The following is a 25,420-nucleotide window of genomic DNA, read 5'->3' as shown; positions in this document are numbered from 1 at the left end:
TGGTCCTGAAATTTGGTACTCGGATAAACTCATTAGATAACAAAAAAGGATAATCAGTGCACAGTGGACATGCAAGCGTAAATGAAATAAAATAGTGAGAGAGGTATAAGGGTGGTCCTGAAAATTGTGTAGCAGTCTCTCTCACTGTAGTCACTGTGATGCACCTGATGGAGTCAAACAGATAGATATGAGAACATAATAGATGACATCCATATCAAAAACATATATAAAGAAAATAAAGTATAGAGTACATTAAAAGAGCAAAGCCGACATATCCGGCTGCAAATAATATACAGTGACAAAAATGAAGTATAGAGCACAGAGGTGTAATATAAAAAGATAGAAGAAACTGGAAATCTCAGGTGGACGAGGCAAGACAGGCAGGGCGAGCTCCGCGGATATCGCAAGATAAGCTCGGAGTGCAGCCATGACATCCGTGCAGAATGTAACAAAATCAGCTCGGTGGGCTACAGCATCGGCTCGAATAGCAGCAGTATCAGCTCTGATAGCAACCACTACATCCTCAAAATCCTGAAGACGCTCTCCAAAGCCGGGGGTCTGACTAGGAGCCTCATGTATAGATGAATTAAAAGAAAGATCCTGAGTCTGCTCTTCCTCATGTATTGGCGACCCAGCTGGAGAGTGCTGCTCTCCGTCATCTGTAGGTCGCTCTAAGTCGATGTCTATGTGCTCGGCAGCTGGACTTACTGGTACATCGTCCGCTGCGGGATCTGCTGCTGCTGCCTTAGCTGCTGCCTCTGCCTCCTCAGCCTCAAGCTCCTCTGCAGTAACTACTGCGTGGTTCTGCAGTCTGGTGATAATAGTATTGTAGCTCTTGTCCCAGTCTTTCTTCAAGAAGTGACAGGAACCTCTCTCAGGGTGCTCCCGATGATGGAAAGGGTAGCGCTGGTCAATCAGTATCTAGGTGATGAGGTGGCCAAATAGGAGAGACTTAGCCCTTCCGGGCTTCTCCTTGCAGATATACTCGTCGAAGAGCTTCCTCATCACGCTCCAAATGAATATATGTGAGTGTATCCCATTTGTGTTCACTAGCCCACCAACTCCAACAGTGACTTCTCTGGTATATTTGCAATTATCATCACTCCAATTATCTACAGATAGATATACAAGTTAAAGCAAGAAACAGTTACACAGATGGACAAAAAAAGGCATAATTCATGTGTTTTCAGCTGCTTCAGGAAGATGCAACACTAAATTTGTGTTCAGCAGCATTAACAAGTTATACAAAACAAAGTTAATTTAACATGTGGCTGAATGACTGAGCTAATTTCTCTTTCCATTTCATTTTTTCTGTGTGTTTCTAGTTAATATTACCTCAAGCTTGCCCAATCTTCTTTTATAAACATAAATGGCTCATAATCATACCAGAGGGGCAGATCGAAGTAAAGAGGGATCCCATGTAAGGCATAGATAATACAGTCCAAACTGCTCAACTGGTCCAGGACAGCTGGGTTTGATGTGGGGAAAACCTATCAAGTAAATAGCATTTGGACTATCAACAGCCGCGGATAAAGGATTCACAGGCATATCACAGTAATGTAATTTATGCAACATCAAAATATGTCAGCTATTAGGGACAATGTGAGGTATACCACAGTATTCTTTTCCTTACGAGACAACAAATATTCAATTTCAAGTTTTCCAACACGAGGCAATTTTAAGAAAATATAATAGACGTTGAATGCCTGCCACATTGTATTGGTGTTAATGAGTTTAAAGCTAGGGTCTGGATCTGGGGCAAAAAATTTACAAATATAAAAGAGTTGTGCTTTCCAAAAGTACTGAAAAAAAAAAAAAAAAAAAAAAAAAAAAAAAAAAAAGAAAATTAATTGAAAAATGGAATTTTAAGAATTTATTTGTATCTGGATATGCATTAAAATCGAAATTCAAAAGCAAAGAATTGTGGAAAGTTTATACAAATAAAAAAACCAAATCATTAAAATATAGAGCGCCCTTATTATTTGACTCAATATTCATCAGATAACAAATGTAACAATTTCTTTGTGGAAGATAAGGATAGGCTAAAATATTATGCCATCTAGGTTGATTTTTTCAAGAAATAATATTAAAAATATAATACAAAATCCCGTGGATTTTTCATATTACACAAGAAAGGAGAAAACATATGTTTTCACTTGTCAACTATGACCAAATGAAACTCTCTACACTGTAGCAGGCTACGGGTAATATTACATAATCGCTCTGCAAGTCATACTGAGGCAAATCTAATCATTTCTTTGGTGTTAGTACTTTTTTAACTTTTCTTTTTCATTTTGAATTATAAATTGTCAGATTGAATAAAACAGAAAGAAATACTCGTAGAACCTTTTCTGAGCAGAAAAAGGACCTACAACAAATAAATAATATACCACATATAAATAATCTCTCACACTACATATGATACTGCAAGTCCAATTACCTTGATAGTAATTTCTTTTGCCAACATTTATGATACTGCATGTTTAGCTGAAATTTAGGCACATCCTTACGACGCAGTAGGTCTCACCTAGATTTTATGCTGCTATAGTTCATCTTATGGGTTTCTTCATTTATTTTTAGTTTCATTTAGTTCTAGTCATTCATTCTAGATTTTATATTGGATGGTTAAATTTAAGCTTTTAACCAATGAAACAGACTTGCTATACACTTGATTTAGATGGTATCCATCAGATGATTGGACCTAATTGTAACATACTTGAGTTAATACCAGAAGATTTTATCGATCACTTTATCCTATAATCGAATACCTTCATAGAGAACTAGGCCTATCCATTGCACTTGATTGTGCTCTGATGCTATACTAAACAAATAGATCAAAAAAATGCATCATATCCTATGATTGAACTAATTATGATAGCAAAATGTTTGTAACAGGACATTGTGGCCGGTGTGACTGACACAACAGCAACCGTGGCTGAATGGGTAATGGCAGGGCTCATGTACCATCCAGGAGTAATGAAAAACAGTATTTGTTGTTGGAATGAACATTGTTGAAGGTCCAAGAAGAGTTAGCAATGAGAGAAAATGCTTACGGATATATTGGCTTCGCTCTTGCATTCATTCAACTGGCAAATGCCGAAGGGCGAAGTGCTTGATCATGTTATGAAGAAAAACAACTTCACTGATTGCTATTCCCACCAAAAGGTTAGCTAGCTTGGAGCTCTATGCATGATACAAAGTACTTCAGAAAATAAAAAGAGGCCAGAATGACAATAGTGTGTCTCTTTATGAGCTCACTCGCTGTCAAATAAGGTGCTGCTCACATCTGGTAATTGAGAACTCTAATAATTTCTATTCGTAGCCAATTCCAATATAGAATTATTCCCAAGTAAAATAATTGGGGAATCAGTTTGGATGCAATACAAGTTGTATGAATGTTTAGTGTACCTTGCTCGAATCCTTAATAGAACAAACTATATCAACTGATTCTCATATAGCATATATATATAGATGTTCAAGCAAATACACATGCCAACTATGTATTTTTTTTCCCCACCGGGGCTAGAACACTCGACATCCCCAAAGGGGAGGAGAGCTTCCACTAGATGTATTAATGCTTGTATAAGCATAGATTTAGTATAAGTTGATAAAATACTTGCAGGGAGAGTTGATCAATATGAACTAGCAGGCCTGCAAACGGGCAGGTCCTTCTCGAAGTTGGGCATGGCGCGAAGGATTGGATTGCTTGCGAAGAAATTAACCGGCTTCAGATCAAAGCTTGATGAAACTGTTGGCATTATAGGGTAGTCCTCCTGGCATGGTATGTGATGGAATCCCATAGTGTACCATAACACAATGTCCTTGTTCTCAATTGGACGATTCCTGTTTATCATTATGTTTACAAAAATGAACATATTCAGTAACGCTGCATTTGATTAGGAGTTGCTTTAGGTTTCTGAATTCTGTACCTCTCAGACCATACTGCAAGTGTATCTTCTCCCTTGCTCTGGTATGTCAAAAGCCCACCAGCCCAATATTCACTCCGGTTATACAGAGTCACCCATATCTGTCATCATCAAGAAGAAAATTAAGCAAATATCGAAGAAAGTTTGAAATCAAATCAATAAGCATTATGAATAGTAGGAGAGAGGCGTTGACTTTACTAAGTCACACTGAGCATGAGAGTTGGAGCACGCAGAGAACGTGAAAGTGACATGAATAATTGTATGACTTGGGATTGTGCCCTTCGACTCTAATATCGTGTTAACAGCCGATTATTCTAAAAGTTTGAATTTTGTATGAATTAATTGTGTTTTGTGAAGTTGTGTGCTATATTAGACCTAGGCTTGAGACAACTATATATAATAATGCATCATATGGAGATTACATAATGAAGCCTGGATCCTCTGTAGTATAGCATGAGTGTTGTATTGCAATGGACAGCTTACACATGTGAATCATCCTGCCTATCCGTGTTATTACAACACCGTGCTGAAACAATATAGGCCTAAAAGTTTAAATTTTGTACCAATTAACTGTGTTTTGTGAAGTTGTGAGCCGTTTTAGACCAAGGCTTGATACAACTATAATAACGTCAAGTGAAGATTACATAATGGAGTTCGGATTCTCTGTAGTACAGCACGCGTGTTGTATTGTAGTGGAGGGCCCACACGTTACAACACCGTGTTGTAACAGTATAGTACCCCAATTCGAATGGTAAATAAATAAGTAATGACATCGTTACAAATGGTACCTGATTGTTAGTGAAAGCACTTCTTAACTGAGGTGGATCTTGGAGATCAAGCAAGCTAGCAGCAGTCGCGCCAGGGACAACCTTGTACCCTGTCGGATTTCCCAACCTAGACCTCTGCGAAGGATTAACAACATGAAATTCAGATGGATCATAGAGCTTAAGCTTAATCCGCGCATCGTCCTCTGTCTTGGCCACATTTCTCTTAGCTTTCAAGTAACTCTTTCTGGGTGATTGGCCTGGCACAGTCTTTTCCTTCACAAGATTGACCTTAGCGAATGAATTATTAGAGCCATCAATGTCCATGTCAAGATGGAAGGTGATGTAGTGGTCATGAACCACACCAATGACATTCTCAGACACTAATGGACCAGTCATCTCATATTCATTTGGCACTTGATTCACATTCTCATAAGAAGTCCCTTTCACCATTAGCATTCCAGATAGCCCAACCTGTTTAGTATAATGTATAACTTAAGCATCATATATGATGAGAAATATATGCATGACTCAAGTATTAACTATCCAATATCATTGAATAGTTAAAAAGACTGTTTATGTTTCTATATCTAATAAATTATTTCCTCACGATGAAGCATTCTGTATATGTATATACATATGATATACAAAAAATAATAATAATAAACCCGAAAATTCTAATACAATAATCATCGAATTATATCAAAAATCTCCCAGGATCAAAAAATTAAAAAAAATAAATAAAAACAACCTCCATAATATAGAAGATCCTCAAATATATAAGAATTCAAAACCCTAAAATACATGTCTAAATAACATCTAAATAGACATAAAAATCCCGCAACACCAACTCTTCCACCTAAGCTCGAATCTAGCAATTCTCGATCATCTTCGGTAAGTCCTAGTAGGAAAAACCATAACAAGAATTTCAAGGAGGTTTCATAAAAAATTAGCTTCACATATATACATATGCTTTTGAACAAAAATAGATATATGCAATTTGACCAAAACAATAGTATAACAAATTATTTGAAGCAAAATTACCTCAAGCCATTCAAGGTATAGAGAACCCTACCCATAAAAGTTATTTTCCTCACTGGTTTTGCAAAATCTCAGACTCTCGGAAAACTTCATTCTCCTATAGCAGTGAAAGCTGTCAAGTCTAGGAAATGGAGGAAGAAAAGAAGCTTTGACGCGGAACTCACTCTACTAATTTCCTGTGAACCTTGCAGGTGATTTGTGAACAGCTACTATTGTTCAAGGATTGATAGCAAACAGGAAAGTGAAGTTTCCCAAACACTTGGATGGAAGGATCTTATCCCGGCACACTTGCCATTGGTATCTTGTTGAATGTTCAGAGATGGGAAACTCTTATAAATGAGGCCTTCTCTGCATCTCTCCTCCCTCTCTGTACTTCTCTGTTTTCCTAACTTTCCCTCGCTTTGCTCTCTCGATCTCTTAATACTCACTCATGGCACAAAACATATATAGTCACAAAACATACATTATATATATATATATATATATATATATATATATATATATATACATACATACTCCGTGTGCAACTAAAACCAAATCCACCTGAATCCCGCTCAAAAGCAAACACAAAAGACAAAATGTAACTAATGTCCTCCATGTGACGCACAGCAGCCAAAGTCAGAATTTTGGCCAAATAATCTTCTAGTGCCTCCCCCCGTATAATCGTTACCCTTATTTCATTCCAATTCTTCTCCACCTTCCACGAATTTTTTTTTTTTTTTTTTTTATGACAACGTGGGACGTGGGAACCCTCGCAATTATCCGTGTAGCCCCTTCCATGAATCTTTGCTCCCCTCTTATTCTTATTCTTATTCTTTTATCTTTCTTTTACTAAAACTAACACTAAAAACAAAATACCAATAACCCAAAATCAATCCTTATAAATACAAGCTAAACACAACATATCTGAAACTCCAATTAACTAATTCTCCAATCATAATTAAATAAACAATTTTGACAACTAAAAATAATGAAATAAATATAAATTAAAATTCTAAAAATCCTGATTGTCATTGCAAAATTACCTTAATGCGTATCAAACCATCTGTTTGAAATTCCCAGTCAAAAATGTAATCGTAGTTCCCCACTGTTGCTACTGATCGAACCACAAGCGTCACCTTTGGCCTTGCTTCTCTAATCTGTACCATTTTAATTTAAGTATGAGACCACTGAATTTGTGCAAACACAATATAACAAGTAGATAAAATCGATAGTAATTAAAAATTTCTTGCCGATTAGTTCATGAAAATGAGATGAAAAAAAAACAAGAATACAAATACCATTATTCCTAAGAAGCATGAACACGTCATGGACATGGATATGTCTCAAATTTTAAATAAATAAATACGACATGGACATGGTATGAAGGCGGCTAATATAAATATAAATTTTCCTTTATATGTCTATGAGTTAAGTTGGACATTTTGCCACAAAGTCATAATGTTATTTTGTAGGACTAATCATATGTTGTTCTATATAAGACTTAGAATGTAGGATCTGTCCGGAATGCTATAAAGTCTGCTCAAAAAGTATCAATGTCACCAGGAATGTTCATGAAGTGTTCGTGAGGTCCGTGACTACTCTTGTTATTTTAGTATTATTGTTGGTAAGCACAAACCTCAAAACCATTTACTGGGTTTTCGGAGTGTCTCCAGCTCACATCCCCTGCATAACGCTCGAACACGCAAATCATGTTGGGCTGAACATAAGGCCTTCCATCAGCAGACACAAAAAGCCCATCCATGTAGTGTGAATGCCTAGGACAGTCATTGAGTGGCACTAGTGACATGGTTGTGGCCCCGAGCCCAAACTCACCCTCATCCATGAATGTCTTGAAGTACCAAGCTTCATCCGGGTCCATATAGGGCACAAATAGTTCCGACGCAAACCCTTTGTACATCACACTCCTTAGACCACCACTCTCGGAGTCCCTAACCATGGCCCGTGAAATTACCAAACCCGCTCGTTGGTCGGGCTTGAGGTGGAACACCCAATTGGCCCATTTCACCATATGCCCATCTTCGATCCGAAAGCTTGGGCCTTCGGGTTGCTCCATGGATATTGGTCCAATCGGCTCCATTTCTGGCGGCATTTCTTGGGCTGTGAACCGGTAATCAGTGTTCGTGCCTTTTGGGATGGGTATGCCCCGACCATTGTCTGAAATTTTCACGACCTCCCGCTTATCGAGGTCGACTGTCACGGTGAGCCCCTCAATGGGCCTCATGTAGAAATTTGGCGTGCCTTGGCTCGAAAAACATTGGACCTTCACAACCCTCCTATCTTCCTCCTCAGGCCCAAACCAGCCCGGGGAGGGTGTTATGCAGGCCACATTGGAAAAGTCCACACCACGGGCCATGATCGATTTATTAACTTCTTGATTGGACCTTGTCACCTGTGAAGCCACAGCAATGTCGTCCATGGACAACATCGGGTAACCCGAACTCCGGTTAGTGACATAGCTAGTGACCCGGCCCAAATCCAAGTCCACAGTGAGAACATGAGTTTCACCATCTAAAAATGCAATCACGGATGCTTTTCTAGGGGGAAATGCGTCGCCCATTTTCCAATCCATGACCCGGGATTTCTCGGGTTCATCGAGTGACAGAGAGTGGATTTGTGGGAAGGATTTTGAGAAGGGTGCATAGGTTGAGAGGATGGCTCGGACCTTGTTGATTTCTTGTGCAGTGAGTGGGTCTAGTGGGTGAAGAGGTGTCTCATTGAGCTTGGAAATTTGGGTCTCCAAGACACAGGCCAAGTTGGGATGAATCCTTGCGTTATTGTAGGAACTCCAAAGGAAGCCTGGTTTGTTTGGAGGGTACCAATAACGTGCAAAAAAGATAAGAACAATGAAGAGGAGGACACAGAAACGAAGACATGAAGCTGTTTCCATGACACCTTTGTGTGTGGTGTGTGTGTTCTGTGGTGTGTGTGCGCCCCGCCACGATTGATTTTTTAATGGGAGGAGTTGCGTTGATGGGTATAATAAAGCAACTAACAAGGTATATATATATATATCTGTCCCCCTTTAGGATATAAATATCTGCCGCCCTTTAGGATTGAGATATTTTTCATTTATTTATTTTTTCTAAACAATTTGACTACGTTTTAGCTGCGAATTAATTAGTGCATTGAATAACCCACGCAGATCATTGGGACAATGAACCACTAATTACAAAAATAAGTGGCTAAACATGCATTAATTTTTTATCTGACAGTAACCCATTGGGACAATGAACCATAACATTTTGGTGATTGGTATTGGATTAAATGATGTCTATCTACTTTTTTGTCTTAATTAATTAAGACTTACATTTTAAAAATAAAACAATTAATATTAATCAATAACCATTGATGATTTGAAGTTGATTTATGCCCTACTTTAGGTCATAGTTATTTATTAATTAATATTTAGCTGCTAGTCACTCCAAATCTATATCCATTAAATATTTGGTCATAGTTATTTATTAATTATAGGATAAATTATACGAAAGACCCTTAGGTTGAAACCTGTACATGTAAATAAAAAATGCCACAATATGAGAGACCCAAATTAACGGTTTGTAGTTAGTAGATTGATATGAATTTATATTTTTGTTTTTAGAGGTAAACTATTTGTTTAATAAAAAAATCAAAAAAAAAAAATTGTGTATTGTTAAAGATATAATTTTGACCCTAAGACTCCGTCACAGCCGACACAGACCAAATTGCAAAAACCACAAAACTATCCAACCACAGACCCAAATCCGACCACAGAGCCACAAATCATTCCGACCTCATCAAAGCCGAGTCTTCTATTCTAAGCTCGCTGCTCCGTCACTGCCATCACAACACAACTCTCCACCATCCGAGCTCAATCTCGCTCACCGCATCCGAGCTTGCCACAGCCTCTATCACAGCCGACATCCGCCACAGCCAAGCTCACCCCATCCGAGCTTGCCACCGCCTCCATCACAGCCGACATCCTCCACGGTCGAGCCCATCAAGCCGAGCTTGCCGCCGCCTCCATTAAAGCCGTGCTCGCTGCCATCATCCTCGAGCTCACAGCCGAAGTTGCAACCAGCCCACCGCCGTCACAGCCAGCCCATATCCACCTCGGTGTGCACAAGCTGCCATCGCCAAAGCCGGATCCGTCTCGCCGTGCACTGCCGCAGTTCATCTACAGCCGCCGTCGCTCGACGCCATCGATTCTGGCGACTGGGTTGAGTGAATTAGTCGCGTCGCTTCGCATCGCGACGCTTATCCAAGGGCAACGACTTCTTCTCTTCAACGACAGTGGCGATCGAGACGTCCTCGACGCATTGACGCTTCAGATCGAGGAGCGAATCGGCAATTCCTTTATTGCATTTCATGTCGGCGAGACGCGACTCCAGTTACGACTAACAGGCTTGGTGATGACCGTGATATTCTGACCACGGCAAGACAATTTTTGGCAGTGGTGACGGTTTTGGGTTGGCTTGGCTTTGATCTGTGTTGGGGTTTTGTGGTTTGGGTCTTGCGTTTGAGTTTTGTGAATTGGTTTTGGTTACGGGTTTGCAATTTGACAATTAGGGTTTGGTTGGGTGAGGACAACAATGATGGGATTGTAATATGTGTGTTGTAGGCGTCGCCGGGAGAGAGGATGAAGGCCTCATCGCAGCCGCTGCTCTTCCTCCAGACAAGAGAGATGAGATGAGATGAAAGCTTTGATCTTGTGGTGTTGACGTGGTGGTGTTGAAGAGCTGAGGGGGGTGGGGGCGGTGGCAAAGGTGGAGGAAAGAGGCCGTGAGATTGTGGAAGCAGAGGAAGGTAGTGGATGTTACAGTGGAGAGAGGGTGGAATTATGTGTTTAGAGAGAGAAAAGAGTAATGGTGTGGTAGGGAAGCAATAGGGTGTACCAGAGGCAAAAATAAAACTTCCCAATATACAATATCTTTTATTTTTTTATTAAAAATAAATGCTTTAATTTTAAGTTTAGAAGTGTAAATTTATATTGATTTTTTGTGGTTAAACAGTTAATATGAACCTTGTTGTAATATTGTTATAATTTTTATCTACATGCACAATATAAAAATCTCGTGGATAATTTGTGTAATGTGCCCTTAATTATATTTAGCTGGTAGTCAATCCTAATCTATATCCATTAAATATGAGCCAACTTGAGCCAACTTACCATAATGGAACGCAGTCTAGTACTATTTTTTCAAGTTCTCAATGTTTGTTTGTGAGAGTTCAAGTCCGGATAAAAATAAATAAATAAATAAATGTGTGAATTTTTTATTTGGGTCACCCATATCATGATTAAGAAGCATAAAAATATATATATATATAAGAATAAATTAGAAACTAGAGCAATAAGCATTATGATCAGCAAATTATGAAGAGTTTGATGACCAATTTGACCCTCTAAAACCAGGCCACCAATTCACTAGCCCTAGGCTTTGGACAATTATCACTATGCCTACACTTAACACAGTGTAAGTTAAAACTTTGAATTTTATGATTTCCACGATAAGGCTCACGAGTCCAAATGTTATGAAATTATGATTGTACAACCAAGACAGCACTTAGCATTTCTCGTAAAGTAACTGATTTTAAGTGACAACACTTTTTATTTGTGGAACGTGACCACAATTTTTAAGTCACCCAAATTTTTAAGTCAAATCCAGGCACTAGCCTTATCATATTATTTGCATTGTTATCATACCTAATAATTTAAGAAGTACGCACACTTGTGGAACTTGACCACAATTTTTAAGTCACCCAAATTTTAAAGTCAAATCCAGGCACTAGCCTTATCATATTATTTGCATTGTTATCATACCTAATAATTTAAGAAGTACGAACACGAGGTGCCATGCATTGTGCCAGACACTAACACTCTTTAGACACATTTTATGGTTGTGTCCCTTATTTTTGAAAAAACAAAATTATTATTATTTCGGATAGTTGGCCAACACATCTTGGATACTTAGTCGACACATCTCGGACATTTGGTCAACACATTCCAAACACTTAACAGAACGAAGCATACAGTACAAGATTTTCTTAATACTCAAATTTGTGAGATAGTTGAATAAAAATTTTAATAAATTAATGCTTAATATAGGTCAAAAATTCTGTATTAAGCTTTCAGAGACCAATAGTCACCAGCTTGTCAAGTAGGTCTGGGTTATATGAATGAGATGATATATTACAAGGAGTTGTATGCTTTCAGAAAATATGATGTCGAAATTTCAGGGACTGTATTATGGATATTATTTCAACTACAAGTGTCCCTCCTCTTCCATAAAATTCACTCCCACGGAATCCATATAATACAAGCCTTGTTGAACCACTGTCAAAACCCTAATTTAGAAATTATTACAAAGTTTCTTAATTAGTAATATAATATGAAGAAAAAACTTCAAAAGAAAATAAACATCACAATAGATGTGTTCTATACCTGTTTTTGGTAGTAGGATTGATTAATCTAGAAAACAACTTCTTGAAGGAGTTAGAGGCTCAGCTCTGCTCTGGTCATTGTTGCTGGCCACTTCCGCTCTACTCGAAATCCCTGCTTCCCACTGGAGGTACCTTCGCCTCGAAGGCATTGCTTTAATGCTTCCTCTTGCTCTGCAATGCAAATGCTTCTTTCGTACTGTCTTCTATACCATATTTCTATTCATAAATGGATTCTTCCCGAAATAGCTTTGCATGCCGTGTGAAGGGTTGGAGCATCAGATTTGAATTCATGTGTCGGACACATATCTTGTACCCATAACCATGTCGAGCAGTAGAAATGGCTATGCGAAGGTAAATTAGAGAGTCTATGTAACAAAGATATAAATATATAATACAGACATTCAGTAGTTATTGGAACACCATGGAATCTTCAATAGACACAAACAATTTCTATTTGCTAATCAAACCGTAACTATCCTATTTACAGTTTACAGATTGGCCTAACAAAAAATTCAGAAATTGCAAAATACATATTTCCTGTACTTGATGGATCGAACAAAAGAATTTATTCATCGCAGTATCAACATAGCCAATTTACTTGACATCTGAACTCTTTCATCTAAATCAATCTACTCACAGGGTTCTTGAGACCATTATGAGGATACCCTAAGTTCGATTTAGAGCATCTGTAATGGCAACTACAAAGCAAGAAGCAGAAAAGCCACTAGTTTCTTGATCATGTGTACCATTCAACAGAACTACCTAGTATTCGAATGGAAGGAACTGGATCAATACAAAGAAAGCAATGTTAAAGCCTGCAAATTAACAACCATATCAGGTATTAATAACTTGCAGCTATAGATATATTCAAGGATCTCTAACATCAAAACACTATAGAAGGGCTAATCGGAGAGAATGTCAACTCAAAATTTTCCAACGGAACCAATCATTACAAATTCGTTAACCTCAAGTTGATGAAGAAGCAAACAACCATAGAACAATTACTTAGTAGTCTCTTTTTTAAGTAAAAAGCACATACTTAATAGCTTGACAGAAGATTACCTTGGGACAGGATCTTGAAGAGATAATTTCCCCAATGCCAAGTAAAACCCAAAAATTAGACAAGTTAATAAGAATTTGAAATTTTCTTTATGTTTCTAATAAACAAACTACCGAATCCACAAAAGAACAAGACCACGGAACATTTACCAGCAAGAAGGATCAAAAGTGGGTGGGAAAAAAAAGTCGGTGGAAAAATACTTTGTAGCCTTGTAGGGTATATTTCTTTACATTTAAGGTTAGTAAATACAATCATCTATGCAATAGACAATTAGGACAGCCATATTTAAACAAAAAGAAGCTAGGTAAGTCCCTTCGTACTTTAGTATATTTGCAATTATCATCACTCCAATTATCTACAGATAGATATACAAGTTAAGGCATGAAACAGTTACACAAATGAACAAAAAAAGGCATAGTTCATGTGCTTTCAGCTGCTTCAGGAAGATGCAACACTAAATTTGTGTTCAGCAGCATTAACAAGTTATACAAAACAAAGTTAATTTAACATGTGGCTGATAAATATTAAATGCACAGCATTTGCAACATTTAAGACAAAAAAAAAAAAAAAAACTGTAGAGGAAGAAAGCAATCCAAAACTGAAACCAGATTCAATTCAGGACCAACAACCAGATGACCCCTATGTTGGGCTTTTCCTTTGCCCCTCCAGATGAATGAGCTAATTTCTCTTCCATTTCATTTTTCTGTGTGTTTCTAGTTAATATTACCTCAAGCTTGCCCAATCTTCTTTCAAAAAAATAAATGGTTCATAATCATACCAGAGGGGCAGATCGAAGTAAAGAGGGATCCCATGGCATAGATAATACAGTCCAAACTGCTCAACTGGTCCAGGACAGCTGGGTTTGCTGTGGGGAAAACCTATCAAGTAAATAGCATTTAGACTATCAACAGCCGCAGATAAAGGATTCACAGGCATATCACAGTGATGTAATTTATGCAACATCAAAATATGTCAGCTATTAGGGACAATGTGAGGCATACCACAGTATTATTTTCCTTACGGGACAACAAATATTCAATTTCAAGTTTTCCAACACGAGGCAATTTTAAGAAAATATAATAGACGTTGAATGCCTGCCACATTGTATTGCTGTTAATGAGTTTAAATCTAGGGTCTGGATCTGAGGCAAAAATTTACAAATATAAAAGAGTTGTGCTTTCCAAAAGTACTGGGGGGGGGGGGGGGGGGAGCGTGTGGGGGGGAAAAAACAAAAAAAAAAAAAGATTTAAGAATTTCTTTATATCTGGATATGCATTAAAATCAAAATTCAAAAGCAAAGAATTGTGGAAAGTTAATACAAATAAAAAAACCAAATCATTAAAATATAGAACGCCCTTATTATTTGACGCAATATTCATCAGATAACAAATGTAACTATGTTCTTTGTGAAAAAAAAAAAAAAAAAAGATTTAAGAATTTCTTTATATCTGGATATGCATTAAAATCAAAATTCAAAAGCAAAGAATTGTGGAAAGTTAATACAAATAAAAAAACCAAATCATTAAAATATAGAACGCCCTTATTATTTGACGCAATATTCATCAGATAACAAATGTAACTATGTTCTTTGTGGAAGATAAGGATAGGCAGAAATATTATGCCATCTAGGTTGATTTTTTCAAGAAAATATATAAAAAATATAATACATAATCCCGTGGATTTTTCTTATTACACAGGAAAGGAGAAAACATATGTTTTCACTTGTTAACGATGACCAAATGAAACTCTCTATACTGTAACAGGCTACGGGTAATATTACATAATTGCTCTGCAAGTCATACTGAGGCAAATCTAATCATTTCTTTGGTGTTAGTATTTTTTTAACTTTTCTTTTTCATTTCGAATTATAAATTGTCAGATTGAATAAAACAGAAAGAAATAGAACCTTTTCTGAGCAGAAAAAGGACCTACAACAAAGAAAAAGGTGCTATAAAACGGATCATTGAATTGCAATGTCCAGATGCCCACTAATAGACTTGTTCTCAAAGCTGTTTAAAATATTCATTAGATTTGTGGGAAAATGAATTCAGTTCAGCATATACAGATTTGAGGTTCTATAGAAAACAGATTTGGATCCGAGCCTTCGAGTTCAAATAAACTGCCTTACAGTAGAAATCTTACAGAATTCTAAAGAGTGGGAAAAAAAAAAATTGGTTCCGAACCAAAATCAAGGGTTTGGCAGTAACTTTAATAACTAGTTATTTCTGAAATCAATTCAACAAGGATTGTTATCACCTCCAGTCACCATGCTAACAACTCTAAAGCCACCACACAGCACCAGAAACAATGAGAATTTAGAACAAGTACTCTGTACTCATAAGCAAATTCCCCTGCTACAATACAATACCTTACTATCCTCGCTGAATATTTTACAACCAAATTTAATTTATTCAAAAGAAGCTTTTACAGGAGTGTCTTTCATTTATTCAGGCCCATCAGCCTAGCTCAGTTAGTGTAACTGTAGTAGCATGTCAAGTAACTGAACTTTCAATTGTTGCATTCAAACAATCAACCACACAGCACTACAATGTACATACATGCATGGTTTCATGCATAGTTACACATCCATGAAAAAGTTTAGTTTCTTCTTTCCACAACTTACTATGGCTATGAAGTTATATTAAAAAGGGTAGTCAAAGATTATGCAGGGGGAAACATGGAAAGAAACATTTGCATTAATAAAATTAAAAATCAAAATTAAAAAATAAGAATAGTGCACATGACAAGAATACACGGGCATACCTTATTTACAGGTTCCATGGATCCAGTGGTTGGATGTGATATTTCATTCTGACCACATATTATAGTTCCATCCTAAATACAAATTACACAAGGGAAAAAGAAACTTAAATCTGATTATGCACATGAAGAAAATAAAGGAAAGAAAGAAACTCTGATTCACATATGTTTTTTATAATAAATTTTCCTCAAAAATGATTACAACATCATATTATTCAGTTCATGATGAGCAAGGACATTTATGTAAAGGAAATTAAAATTTTCCATAAATAACATTAGTATCATAATGTCAGATATTTTACACAACTGCAACATATCTTAGCATAAGAAACCCCAATACAAAAGAGTTCAAAATAATGTGGCTATGTGATGTATTTAATTCTAAACATGCCATATATTAAAAAAAAGTCTAAAAATAATTTAGAAGGCAACAATTTTTAAAACATTTTCCCCCCTACTGCATGAAACCAAAATTCTACTTTGCAAAGGATGGCTTACAAAAATTAATAAATACCTTATGTACATTTTGAAAAGTTTAGGTTCAGCATTCCCCCTTTTCATCAGATGGCATAATGTATGCGGACCTTCTCCTTACCTTCTTAAGAGTTCACCGAGTGATGCCTATAACAGCATGGGATATTCTATCTAACTCGAGAGGATATAGAGTTGGGAAGAGAATTAGCAATGTGTTAAAATTGGTGCCACTTTGCCTCTGGTAGAGAATTAGGGGAGACCAAATATACTAGGTATGTCTGAAGAATTTGAGTCTCCAATCTAGACTGTCAAGTATTGCAATTGATCTCCCTCGTATTTTTTGTTAGGGGGAGGTTTTTTTTTTCAGTAATTCAAAGTATTATAAGCAGAAACTAGAGGTACAAAAAGGAGGGGCCAAAGCCCAAACATACAAGCCGAAAGGCGCAAGCCCAAGAAGAGCAACAAAGAACCAAACCCAACCCACACAATAAGACCGTTGCTACAACAAAATTTGAATGAGCACAACAGCAAACAGAGCAGGGGAGGGCAACCAAAGCAAACCCACACCGAACAGCAACCTAAGCAAGAACTATTTGATCACTGAAGAAGGCAGACTCCAATGCGCAGCCACAGATCTGGAGTCAACACAATTAGACCATTCATTGATTTTTTTTGGTAAAGCTTTGGAAGAGATTAAAGTATATAATCTTTATCTTTTGGTCTACACTCTCTATGTACATGATGGATTAACCCCTAGTTTTGGTGCCTTTTGAATGAATATATACTTATCCAAATAATAACAATTGTTTTAATTCAAGTATGAAAGTATGCCAAGTGGCACACGTTCAATATATTTCTATAATTTGAGAATTCTAATAAGTTCAATTTTATAGGCTCGAGGAACTTGAATGCATATAGGAAAGGCAAAATGAAGGAAATTACAGAACAGGAAGATTGAAGTGATTGAAGATGAGAAGAAGATGCTCATAATTATATGATTGTAGCAGATGATGTTGATAATGACCTTGAGGGTAATAATGGATGAACTTGTATCTATCAAAAAAAAATAATGGATGAACTTGCTTTATATATTTCATCTTTTTCCCCCAATTAGGTTATTTATTGGGGTGATCACTGATGATGAACTCGAAATATTGGACTTGAGGGTCACAGCTGTGCGTGCGCCAAACTTTATATAATGGTCTCCTTTTGGTACATGGATGGCAAACTAGCTGGATAATTTAGTCCATATCTAGTTTTCAATTATGTACTGAAATGGATGAATGTATGTTTCACCAATTTGACACAGTAATTTTTTTTTTTTTTTTTTTTAATGAATATATATTGCTTAAAACTTGATTCTAGAACTATATTGTGTTTCCATCTGCATATAAACAAAGTTATGATAGATAGCAATTTGATCCAGCATTAGTGGTTACCAAATACGATAAGTTCAAACACTGTTCATGCTTAACTCGCTTCGGCAATTATAATTTTAAAGCCTAACCTGCTGTTACTCTTTAAAGAAAAACACGTCCTACCAAAAAATAAAGCAATTTATAGCCCCTCAAAAAATTAAAAATGTAAATAAATAGATAATAGAAAAATAAGAAAATATCAACTACCCATATTGCCATATTGGATACTTCAACATATGAACTATAAACCAAGGAATTAGTGGTGAACATATATGGAGACATTTAATAGACAACATAGAATCATCATTTCTAAATCATTTAATTATCATGAACCATATGCATTCACCTTCAAAAGATAACCACGTCAAAACGTAAATTGATGTTCATACCCATAGTTCACAACCCAAGTAAGCACGTCATTCGTAGAAATCACTGGAAGGACAAGCCTTTCTATGGGGATATCTGAAACACATGAAAACAAAAATATTGCAGCATCTAGAGACCGAAAGAATGTATGCGCTCCTGCAAAGAAGAAATTTCCAATGCTGCAAATGTGATGAGAGTAAGTTAAATATCATTACAATCCCAACTTGTTAATGACAAAGGCTTCTATCAAGTAGTAGCAGCAGCAGTGGTGATATGTGCAGAAGCCCAACAAAAACAATTAAGAAGTCCATGTCAACTAAGTTAGGAAATCAAAAACAAATGAGGCACCAAAAGTAAGCCCTTTTTTTTTTTTTTACAGAAATCACTACTTATCTATATGAATGTGTGTGTGTGTGTGTGTGTGTGTGTGTGTGAGAGAGAGAGAGAGAGAGAGAGATGGCACTTGATAGGCTCATTTGCCGGCTGCTAATGTGTTCTTCACTTTGTTCTTTATCCTTCTCTTATCGATTTTCCAAACTCTATTCAGTTAGGTTGTTTTGGCCTCATATTTGTAGGTTGTATTTTCTCATTTCTTACGTTATATCAAGAATATATACTAAGACATATCTTAAATACATTTATATTACACCTCATATGTAATTTTTTAAAATTTAAATTAAATAGTTTATAGTACTAGTTATCCATCCCCACCCCAGTAAAATGTCTTGATCTGATAAGATAATATTACAAGATAAAGGATCATAACATTCCTTGATTTAGAAATTTATAGCATACCATGATCATAATGAATCCTTTTCTCTCAACTTTCCATCTGAAATTGGTTTTTCAGCTGCATTTTAAACGTTAATGATGACCATTTATGCAAGCTGATATCTTCTGATCAGTCAATAATTTTCTCAATATCTCAAGGTGGAAATGATGCAATCCCAAGTTTCTCTCTTCCAACATCAAAGTGTTTCATTCTCCAATTTCTAAGGAAGAAAAAACACATTACAGAAAATTTGGGTAACTTTCAGATGAAAACAACATTTATATATTGATTTCCTTGTATCAAAATATTTGGGTCCTTTTAGTAGAGATAGTTAAAGGATAAAAAAGAATAGTGTGCACAGAAAGAAACCAGGGCCATATTTTGGGAACATCAAAGTAGAATACTCCAACATTCAAGATTCCAAATTTTTTTTATACCCACAAAAGGCAGAACTATTTCCTTCCCAGGGCTTAAATTCTACTCCCTTTTAACCTCCACAACTGCCAAACTTTATGACTGCATATATTCACAAAGCAACATCAAGAATTGAACTCTTTGATTCCCACATACTTAAATCAAGTTAATCAAGCTCCTCGGAAACAACTAATAGATCTCTTTTTTCAATTACTATCATATCACTTACTGAGGAACCTTGACACAACGGTATGGTTGCTCTATTGTGTTCTGGAGGTCAAGCATTAGGTTGCGTACATCTGACACTCCCCAGACCCCACAATGGCAGGAACCTCCTGCATTGGGCTAACCCATATCGTGTCACTTATTGTTCCCAGTTTTCTTGGATGATACAGTAATGTGAGACGATAAAACAATTTAAAGTTTACCCAGACAAAAACAAGAAAAAGAATAAGAAACAACCACCAAATAGGTCACTGTTTCAATACTAAAATCTTCTAACTGCAGAACCCCAACTACTTGAAATTGCAAACTGGAATCAAGTTCCTCCAACATAGTTCAAGAGAGTCACCATAATTCCTTTAAAAAATGTCTAAAATATATAGAGATGCATTAAGTAGAAATCTCAATAATCTAACAACAAGAAGTGATGAAATATCTCCCATTGCTGAAACAAAATGATTCATTGGACCGCCAAAGGATCTGAATAAGAAAAGTTTGTTAATTTTTCATGCGAAGCATTGATTCAGCAAGTTCAAAGAGCCATTTTAAAATGGAAATTAATAAAATTTGACAAGAACAGATTAAAAACCCAGAGTTGGGGAAAATGAATCGAGGAAGTCATGTGCAAAAAATCTAAAAGGACGAGCTAATAACCTCCCTATGTATACCACAATAATAGCCAAAATTGCAATAAGATGTAAGATGACATTGACCAATAAAGCATGTCAGAAGAACTGATAATTTGTTGACATATATAATCAATACAACCTTAATCACAAGCACAGAAACTGAATAGGTATAATCTCTAGAAAATAGTACATCAATCAGAAATTCTTTTACAAAGAATCAAACCCTGCAAGAGGATGCATAAAAAACTTACTGACAAATCCAATCAAACATAAGAAGACCCTTGTGTTAATCTCAGTCACATTTTCATAGAAAAGAGTCTTGGAAATTATGCCAAGTCATATAACATTCAGAGTATCGAGGAGACTTCTAGCATTTTCAGTGTAATGAATTTCTTATTGATTGGTTGTATATGGTTAAAATTAAATCATGGAGATACCGAGAAACCAGATAATAAGAATCTGAGAAGCATGAATATGAACAGTCATCGAAAAAAATATATATATGAACAGTCCATATGGCACATACATGTTTATATTTTACCATGTTTACATAGTAAGTTTAGATCTTAATAAAGTAGGACACCTACACAGACACAGCAAGGAAACGATAATAAAATATATTTTATATAGAATATTATATTATTTACAACAGAATTTATTCATAGTAAGTGGATTTTTCTTTTCTTTATTTTTTTTTTCTTTTTTTGACTATAACATGAAATTTGGAACTTACAAATCATATGTCCTTGTGTATCAAGAAGGATATAAGAAGGAAATGACATTTTTCTGTATGCAAGTGTTTGTATAAGCAAATATATATGTATATATATTCACGCATTCAAAAATAATTTAGTGACTCTTAGTCTACTCCCATGCTCACTAGTTCACTAAAACCTTTGCATATCTTTTGTTTTCTCAATATGGTCTGTATAAGGTTCGAATTTTCGTCTTCTTATGGTTGAATGATTCCCTTTTTTTACCACTTTTGCATTAATCTTCTCAATTTTTGCTTCCACTTATGCTTTAGAATGATTCACTAGGTTGAACAGAGATCAAACACAAAAGCAAGAAGTGGAAGACTTTTTTTATTTTCGGAAGGAAAGTGGAAGACTTTTTTCTCATTTAAATTGCCTTAACCAATAAAAAGACGCATAAACATCAACAAAAATACTTAGATTTTACATAAGTTACATGGCTAAAACAATAATTCATGGTTTAGGTTCTAACAAAATAATATACAAAAGCCAATAACTATAAGTACCACGAGAGGATGGTTACCAAGTAGCAACGAAGAACCATGTAGGCACATTAAGTATCAGGGAAAAATTAGTATGTGAAAAGTTCTAGAGGACTTGCATAACAAGCATGTTTGTAGTACAGAAGATGATAGTTCATTAATAACAGGTTATTTACCGGGGGAAAAAACATTAATAACAGGTTTCAAAACTAGGACAGAACGTGGATTCCTTTATTTTTGTATCAGATATTGCTCTCAAAACATAGGCTAGCCATACAATTACACTCCTCATTCATTTCATGCAAAAAAAAAAAATTAATTATATGGCATTTGAAGGTTATAATATAACTTCCTCTTCTTTGTCATCTGTTGCGTCAAATGAAGAAAAATAAATTACATCTACCTTCATTTAGGAAGAAAAAAAATTACATCTACCTCATTTACTTGTAAAATCCAACTACGTATGCCTTGTCCATACAATATTTAGCAGACACTGGGCAAAAAAAGTAAGCATACTAACCAGGTCACAACTCAATGCACTTATGCCCACAAATAATTGCACCAGTGATTATGAAGATGTGACATCGCCACCAGATTTCAGTTCCCACCAAGCACCAGCATCTTCCTTCTGCATAAAATCATCAGCTTCCACAGAAAGAAAGCCTTCAGTATCCGAGTTTTCACTCTCACCATCAGCCTCATCACCGAAATCATATAGTTTCTTCTCCATCTCTGGGTCGTAAGTCCACTCCAATCTTTTCAATATGTCACGGTCCTTCCACCGCCCCACAACCGATACTGCCTCCTTCTTAGCCTTCCCAATCTTGATTTCCTGCCATGAAAATCCAGCATGGGCAGTTCTCTTAAGAGCCCCATCATTGCTATCACCCACAACAACTGTCTTCAAGCATCTCAATTTTGCTTCCTTCAAAACCTCCACAAAGTCCGAATCATCCGATACAAGCACCACACATTCAACTAGCCTCTTGTCCATCATATCCACCATGTGATTCCTCAGGGCAAAGTCCGCTGCCTGTGGTTTATCCGACACAGTCCTAACCCAAAATCCAGCTCGTTTCAACTCATCTGCCAAACCATACCCAACTTTCGGAGTCAAAACATCCCTGGATGCATTCTTGTACTTTTCCATCTTCATCGAATACTTCGAAATCAATCTTACTCTCCTACTCCCTCTTGCCGACTCTATCTGATTCAATCGTTTCGTATGTTCACGCTCATGAATTTGCTTAAAATGATTGACAAGCTTATCATTTGCATAAAATTTCCTCCCACAAACTCGACATATATAAGATTCAGTATGTTTAATAATGCCCTTATTTTCCAACTGATTCAATGCCTTCCTGTCTTTCCTTTGTTCCCTAACTACAGGAGGAACATAACTAAATGCGTGCCGATTGGCATAAGCTACCATGTAACGAACAATCCCAAACGATGCCACCGCCTTCTTTAGCCTCACAGCGGCATCATAAGGAGGAAATGACTTTGGTGGTTTATTATCCAAATCCCAGAAAATTGCAACCCTGTTCTGCGCAGTCTTCTCCACCAAACGGGATGATGGGTTTGAACCAAAATGACAATATCTATAGAATCCTATACTTGGGGTTAGGGTTAGGGTTAGGGTTTGTAGTCTTTTAGACTGTATTGCACTAGAGATATTACAGAAATTGAGAAAACCCTTCATACCCAGATGTTCCTTTCCTATGTGTTAATGAACTGCACGATGTAATACAAAATCTAAGTACACAAGCTCTACATTTGCGTGAGAAAGCAGTGAAGCATCAATATAATAGCCATTTCTAGCTAATCTGAATAGAAAAATCATTCAATTCATTGATGCTATATACATAGTAGTTTCAGAAAAGCTCGATACAGAGACAGAGAAGAAAACGAGGCTATGGACTAACCTTGCCACATGAGTATGGCGTAGAGAAATGGGTGCCCATGAACGCACCAAGTCGAAGTACACTTCTTGATTCTGTACGCCTGTAAAATGGATTGGTTTATGACTGGATCAAGCTTGATTTGATCCGGAATTGATCCGAATTGTTTCGGGCAGATGGATTATTTATGAATAAATTCGTACGGAGTATTTGATTGTCATTAATCGAAAATTCAAGCCACCAAGAGTGTGTTTATAATTTGGGTTATGGGCAAAAAACCTACGGTGCATACAGTTCTTGTGGGGTAAAAAATCTCCCTATACTATCAATTTTGTGTAAATAGGTCCCTGGTGGTGTAAAATAACGATAATACCCTCACTTCAGTTAAATAAATTAATGATTATAAATATAGTCCATGTAAAATGACCCTTTTGTTCAAATTTGTATAAAATAGAGTTTGTTTGGCAGAAGAATAATATAAACCTCAAATTGTATAAAATTAGGATAACCTAAACCTGAATATAATTAAATCTTAAACCAAACATGCCCTTTCAAATTTTAAAATATAAATAAATTTGTCATTTATATATATATATGCGCGCGCGCCATATATCGTTAGGGCAAATCTATGGGTTTTAGGGCAAATCATTTCATCTTGTTCTCGTTCTCAACTCTGAACTTCCCCCCCCCCCCCCTCTCTCTCTCTGTGTGTGCAAGTGCAAACAACAAGAATCAGAAGTTCAAAACCCATATATTTTAGTTTATTTATCTGCTGCAAGAATCAAAAGTTGAAAACCCATATCGGCATCCACAATCACCCTTTGTAAACAACACCATTAGCAGACCCAAGATCCAATTGAAAAAAAAAAAAAAAAAAAAAAAAAACCGTGTAGTTGCAGGTTCTGTTTGGGAGAACATAATGAAAATTGATGAAGTCGAAGGAGGTATCTAAGTCTTCAACGCAAAATCTGAATCTTGTGAGGAGGTTGTATCGGCGGCAACAAGATCGGACCTGATGGCGATGAACGTATCAGCAACAAGATCGACGGCGAAAGATACCGGTCATCTCTAAAACCTCTCCACGCCCATGCAAGAATGAAATCGTGGCCAAGCTTGATATATATATATAGAGAGAGAGAGAGAGAGAGACCACTGTTGCCATCATTTAGATGCTCCATTGACTACGAAACCACCATCAAAGCCGGCAAAAACAAACAGAAAGCTCCAAACTACAACAAACAGTTCAAGCAAATGAGACCCACTTCGGTGCTCATCCAGCGAGCTACACTTCCATGCATGTGTATTTAGTGAGCTTCAAAGCAGCAACTGAATGCCGGTGAACTCCATAACTAACGACGAGCTCCGCGACTCACATGCTCTGATGAAGATGACAAATCATTGAGCTTCGGTGTACTTTTGGTCCCATGACCTGCATGCAAAAAGCCAGTGACGCACAGCGTGTTTCAGTCACTGCTCTTGTGAGCTGTACACCAGTATGCTACATGTCCCTAGACGGCAATAAGGAACAAGCTCACGAGACCCACTTGAATGACAAACCGCAAAGCTCAAAACTGATTCTGGCGAGTGAGCTAAGACGTTGGCGACGACTGAATTAAGAGCAACCCAATTTCAGTTCGGCAACATCCCAAGAGAACTCCACTTCGGCAACATCGCTGAACCAACGGGAAAACACACATACTTCGACAAGCTTTCAAGCAACTGTGTTGGTTACTGTGACTGTGCTTAAGTCGCAAGCATCGGCAGTGATGGTGACTGTGCTTGAGTCGCAAGCATCGGCAGGGATGGTGTCTCCGTCTCTTCATCTCTTTTTCCGGGGCCGGGAGTAAGAAAAAAGACATCTAGAGGTGGGCGGATGCTAGCCGGACTGAACTGGGTTTGGTCAAAGAGGACAGTAAAGTTACGGCAAGAGTTAGTGTCGTAGGAGTCGTCGTCGTCGGAGCTTCCTGTCGTGTTGTCTCCAGTATTCACCAAAACTACGTTGCACTGCTATAAGTT

At 36.8% G+C, this 25,420-nt stretch overlaps 2 protein-coding genes across 9 annotated transcripts; both read right to left on the bottom strand.

The window, feature by feature from the left end:
* Positions 1-3,309: 3,309 nt before the first annotated feature.
* On the bottom strand, positions 3,310-8,727 carry LOC132303989 (amine oxidase [copper-containing] gamma 1-like). Its single transcript, XM_059801464.1, has 5 exons — positions 7,350-8,727; positions 6,757-6,870; positions 4,715-5,164; positions 3,930-4,027; positions 3,310-3,843 (listed from the first exon to the last, which is right to left on the bottom strand). Exons 1-5 carry the CDS (start codon positions 8,619-8,621, stop codon positions 3,633-3,635), a joined length of 2,145 nt encoding a protein of 714 aa, XP_059657447.1. The 5' UTR covers positions 8,622-8,727; the 3' UTR covers positions 3,310-3,632.
* Positions 8,728-12,698: 3,971 nt separating this feature from the next.
* LOC132303988 (uncharacterized) lies at positions 12,699-23,555 on the bottom strand. 8 transcript variants are annotated; one of them, XM_059801463.1, is made up of 5 exons: positions 22,024-23,555; positions 15,975-18,408; positions 13,990-14,089; positions 13,214-13,226; positions 12,699-12,966 (listed from the first exon to the last, which is right to left on the bottom strand). In XM_059801463.1, the coding sequence occupies exon 1, from the start codon at positions 23,203-23,205 to the stop codon at positions 22,072-22,074; it is 1,134 nt and encodes a 377-aa protein (XP_059657446.1). In that variant the 5' UTR covers positions 23,206-23,555; the 3' UTR covers positions 12,699-12,966; positions 13,214-13,226; positions 13,990-14,089; positions 15,975-18,408; positions 22,024-22,071. The 8 variants fall into 8 exon arrangements, with proteins under 8 accessions (XP_059657446.1, XP_059657444.1, XP_059657445.1 ...); XM_059801461.1 differs by having other exon boundaries at positions 13,214-14,089; XM_059801462.1 differs by having other exon boundaries at positions 12,699-13,226.
* Between the last annotated feature and the right edge of the window lie 1,865 nt (positions 23,556-25,420).

Source organism: Cornus florida, unplaced genomic scaffold, assembly GCF_030987335.1.
Source record: "Cornus florida cultivar Cherokee Brave unplaced genomic scaffold, ASM3098733v1 CherokeeBrave_3.0.0_Hap2_Chr04, whole genome shotgun sequence".
NCBI classification, from domain to species: domain Eukaryota; kingdom Viridiplantae; phylum Streptophyta; class Magnoliopsida; order Cornales; family Cornaceae; genus Cornus; species Cornus florida.
This window is presented reverse-complemented; position numbering and strand designations above follow the sequence as displayed.

Bases quoted from the DNA above. Each gene is read 5' to 3' on its own strand.
- LOC132303989 (XM_059801464.1), bottom strand. From the start codon at position 8,621: ATGGAAACAGCTTCATGTCTTCGTTTCTGTGTCCTCCTCTTCATTGTT. The intron at 5,165-6,756 runs GTAATTTTGCAA...TATACTAAACAG, and splicing joins ATGGTTTGATACGCATTAAG to GTTGGGCTATCTGGAATGCT. The intron at 3,844-3,929 runs GTACAGAATTCA...AATGATAAACAG, and splicing joins CTTGCAGTATGGTCTGAGAG to GAATCGTCCAATTGAGAACA.
- LOC132303988 (XM_059801455.1), bottom strand. From the start codon at position 23,205: ATGAAGGGTTTTCTCAATTTCTGTAATATCTCTAGTGCAATACAGTCT.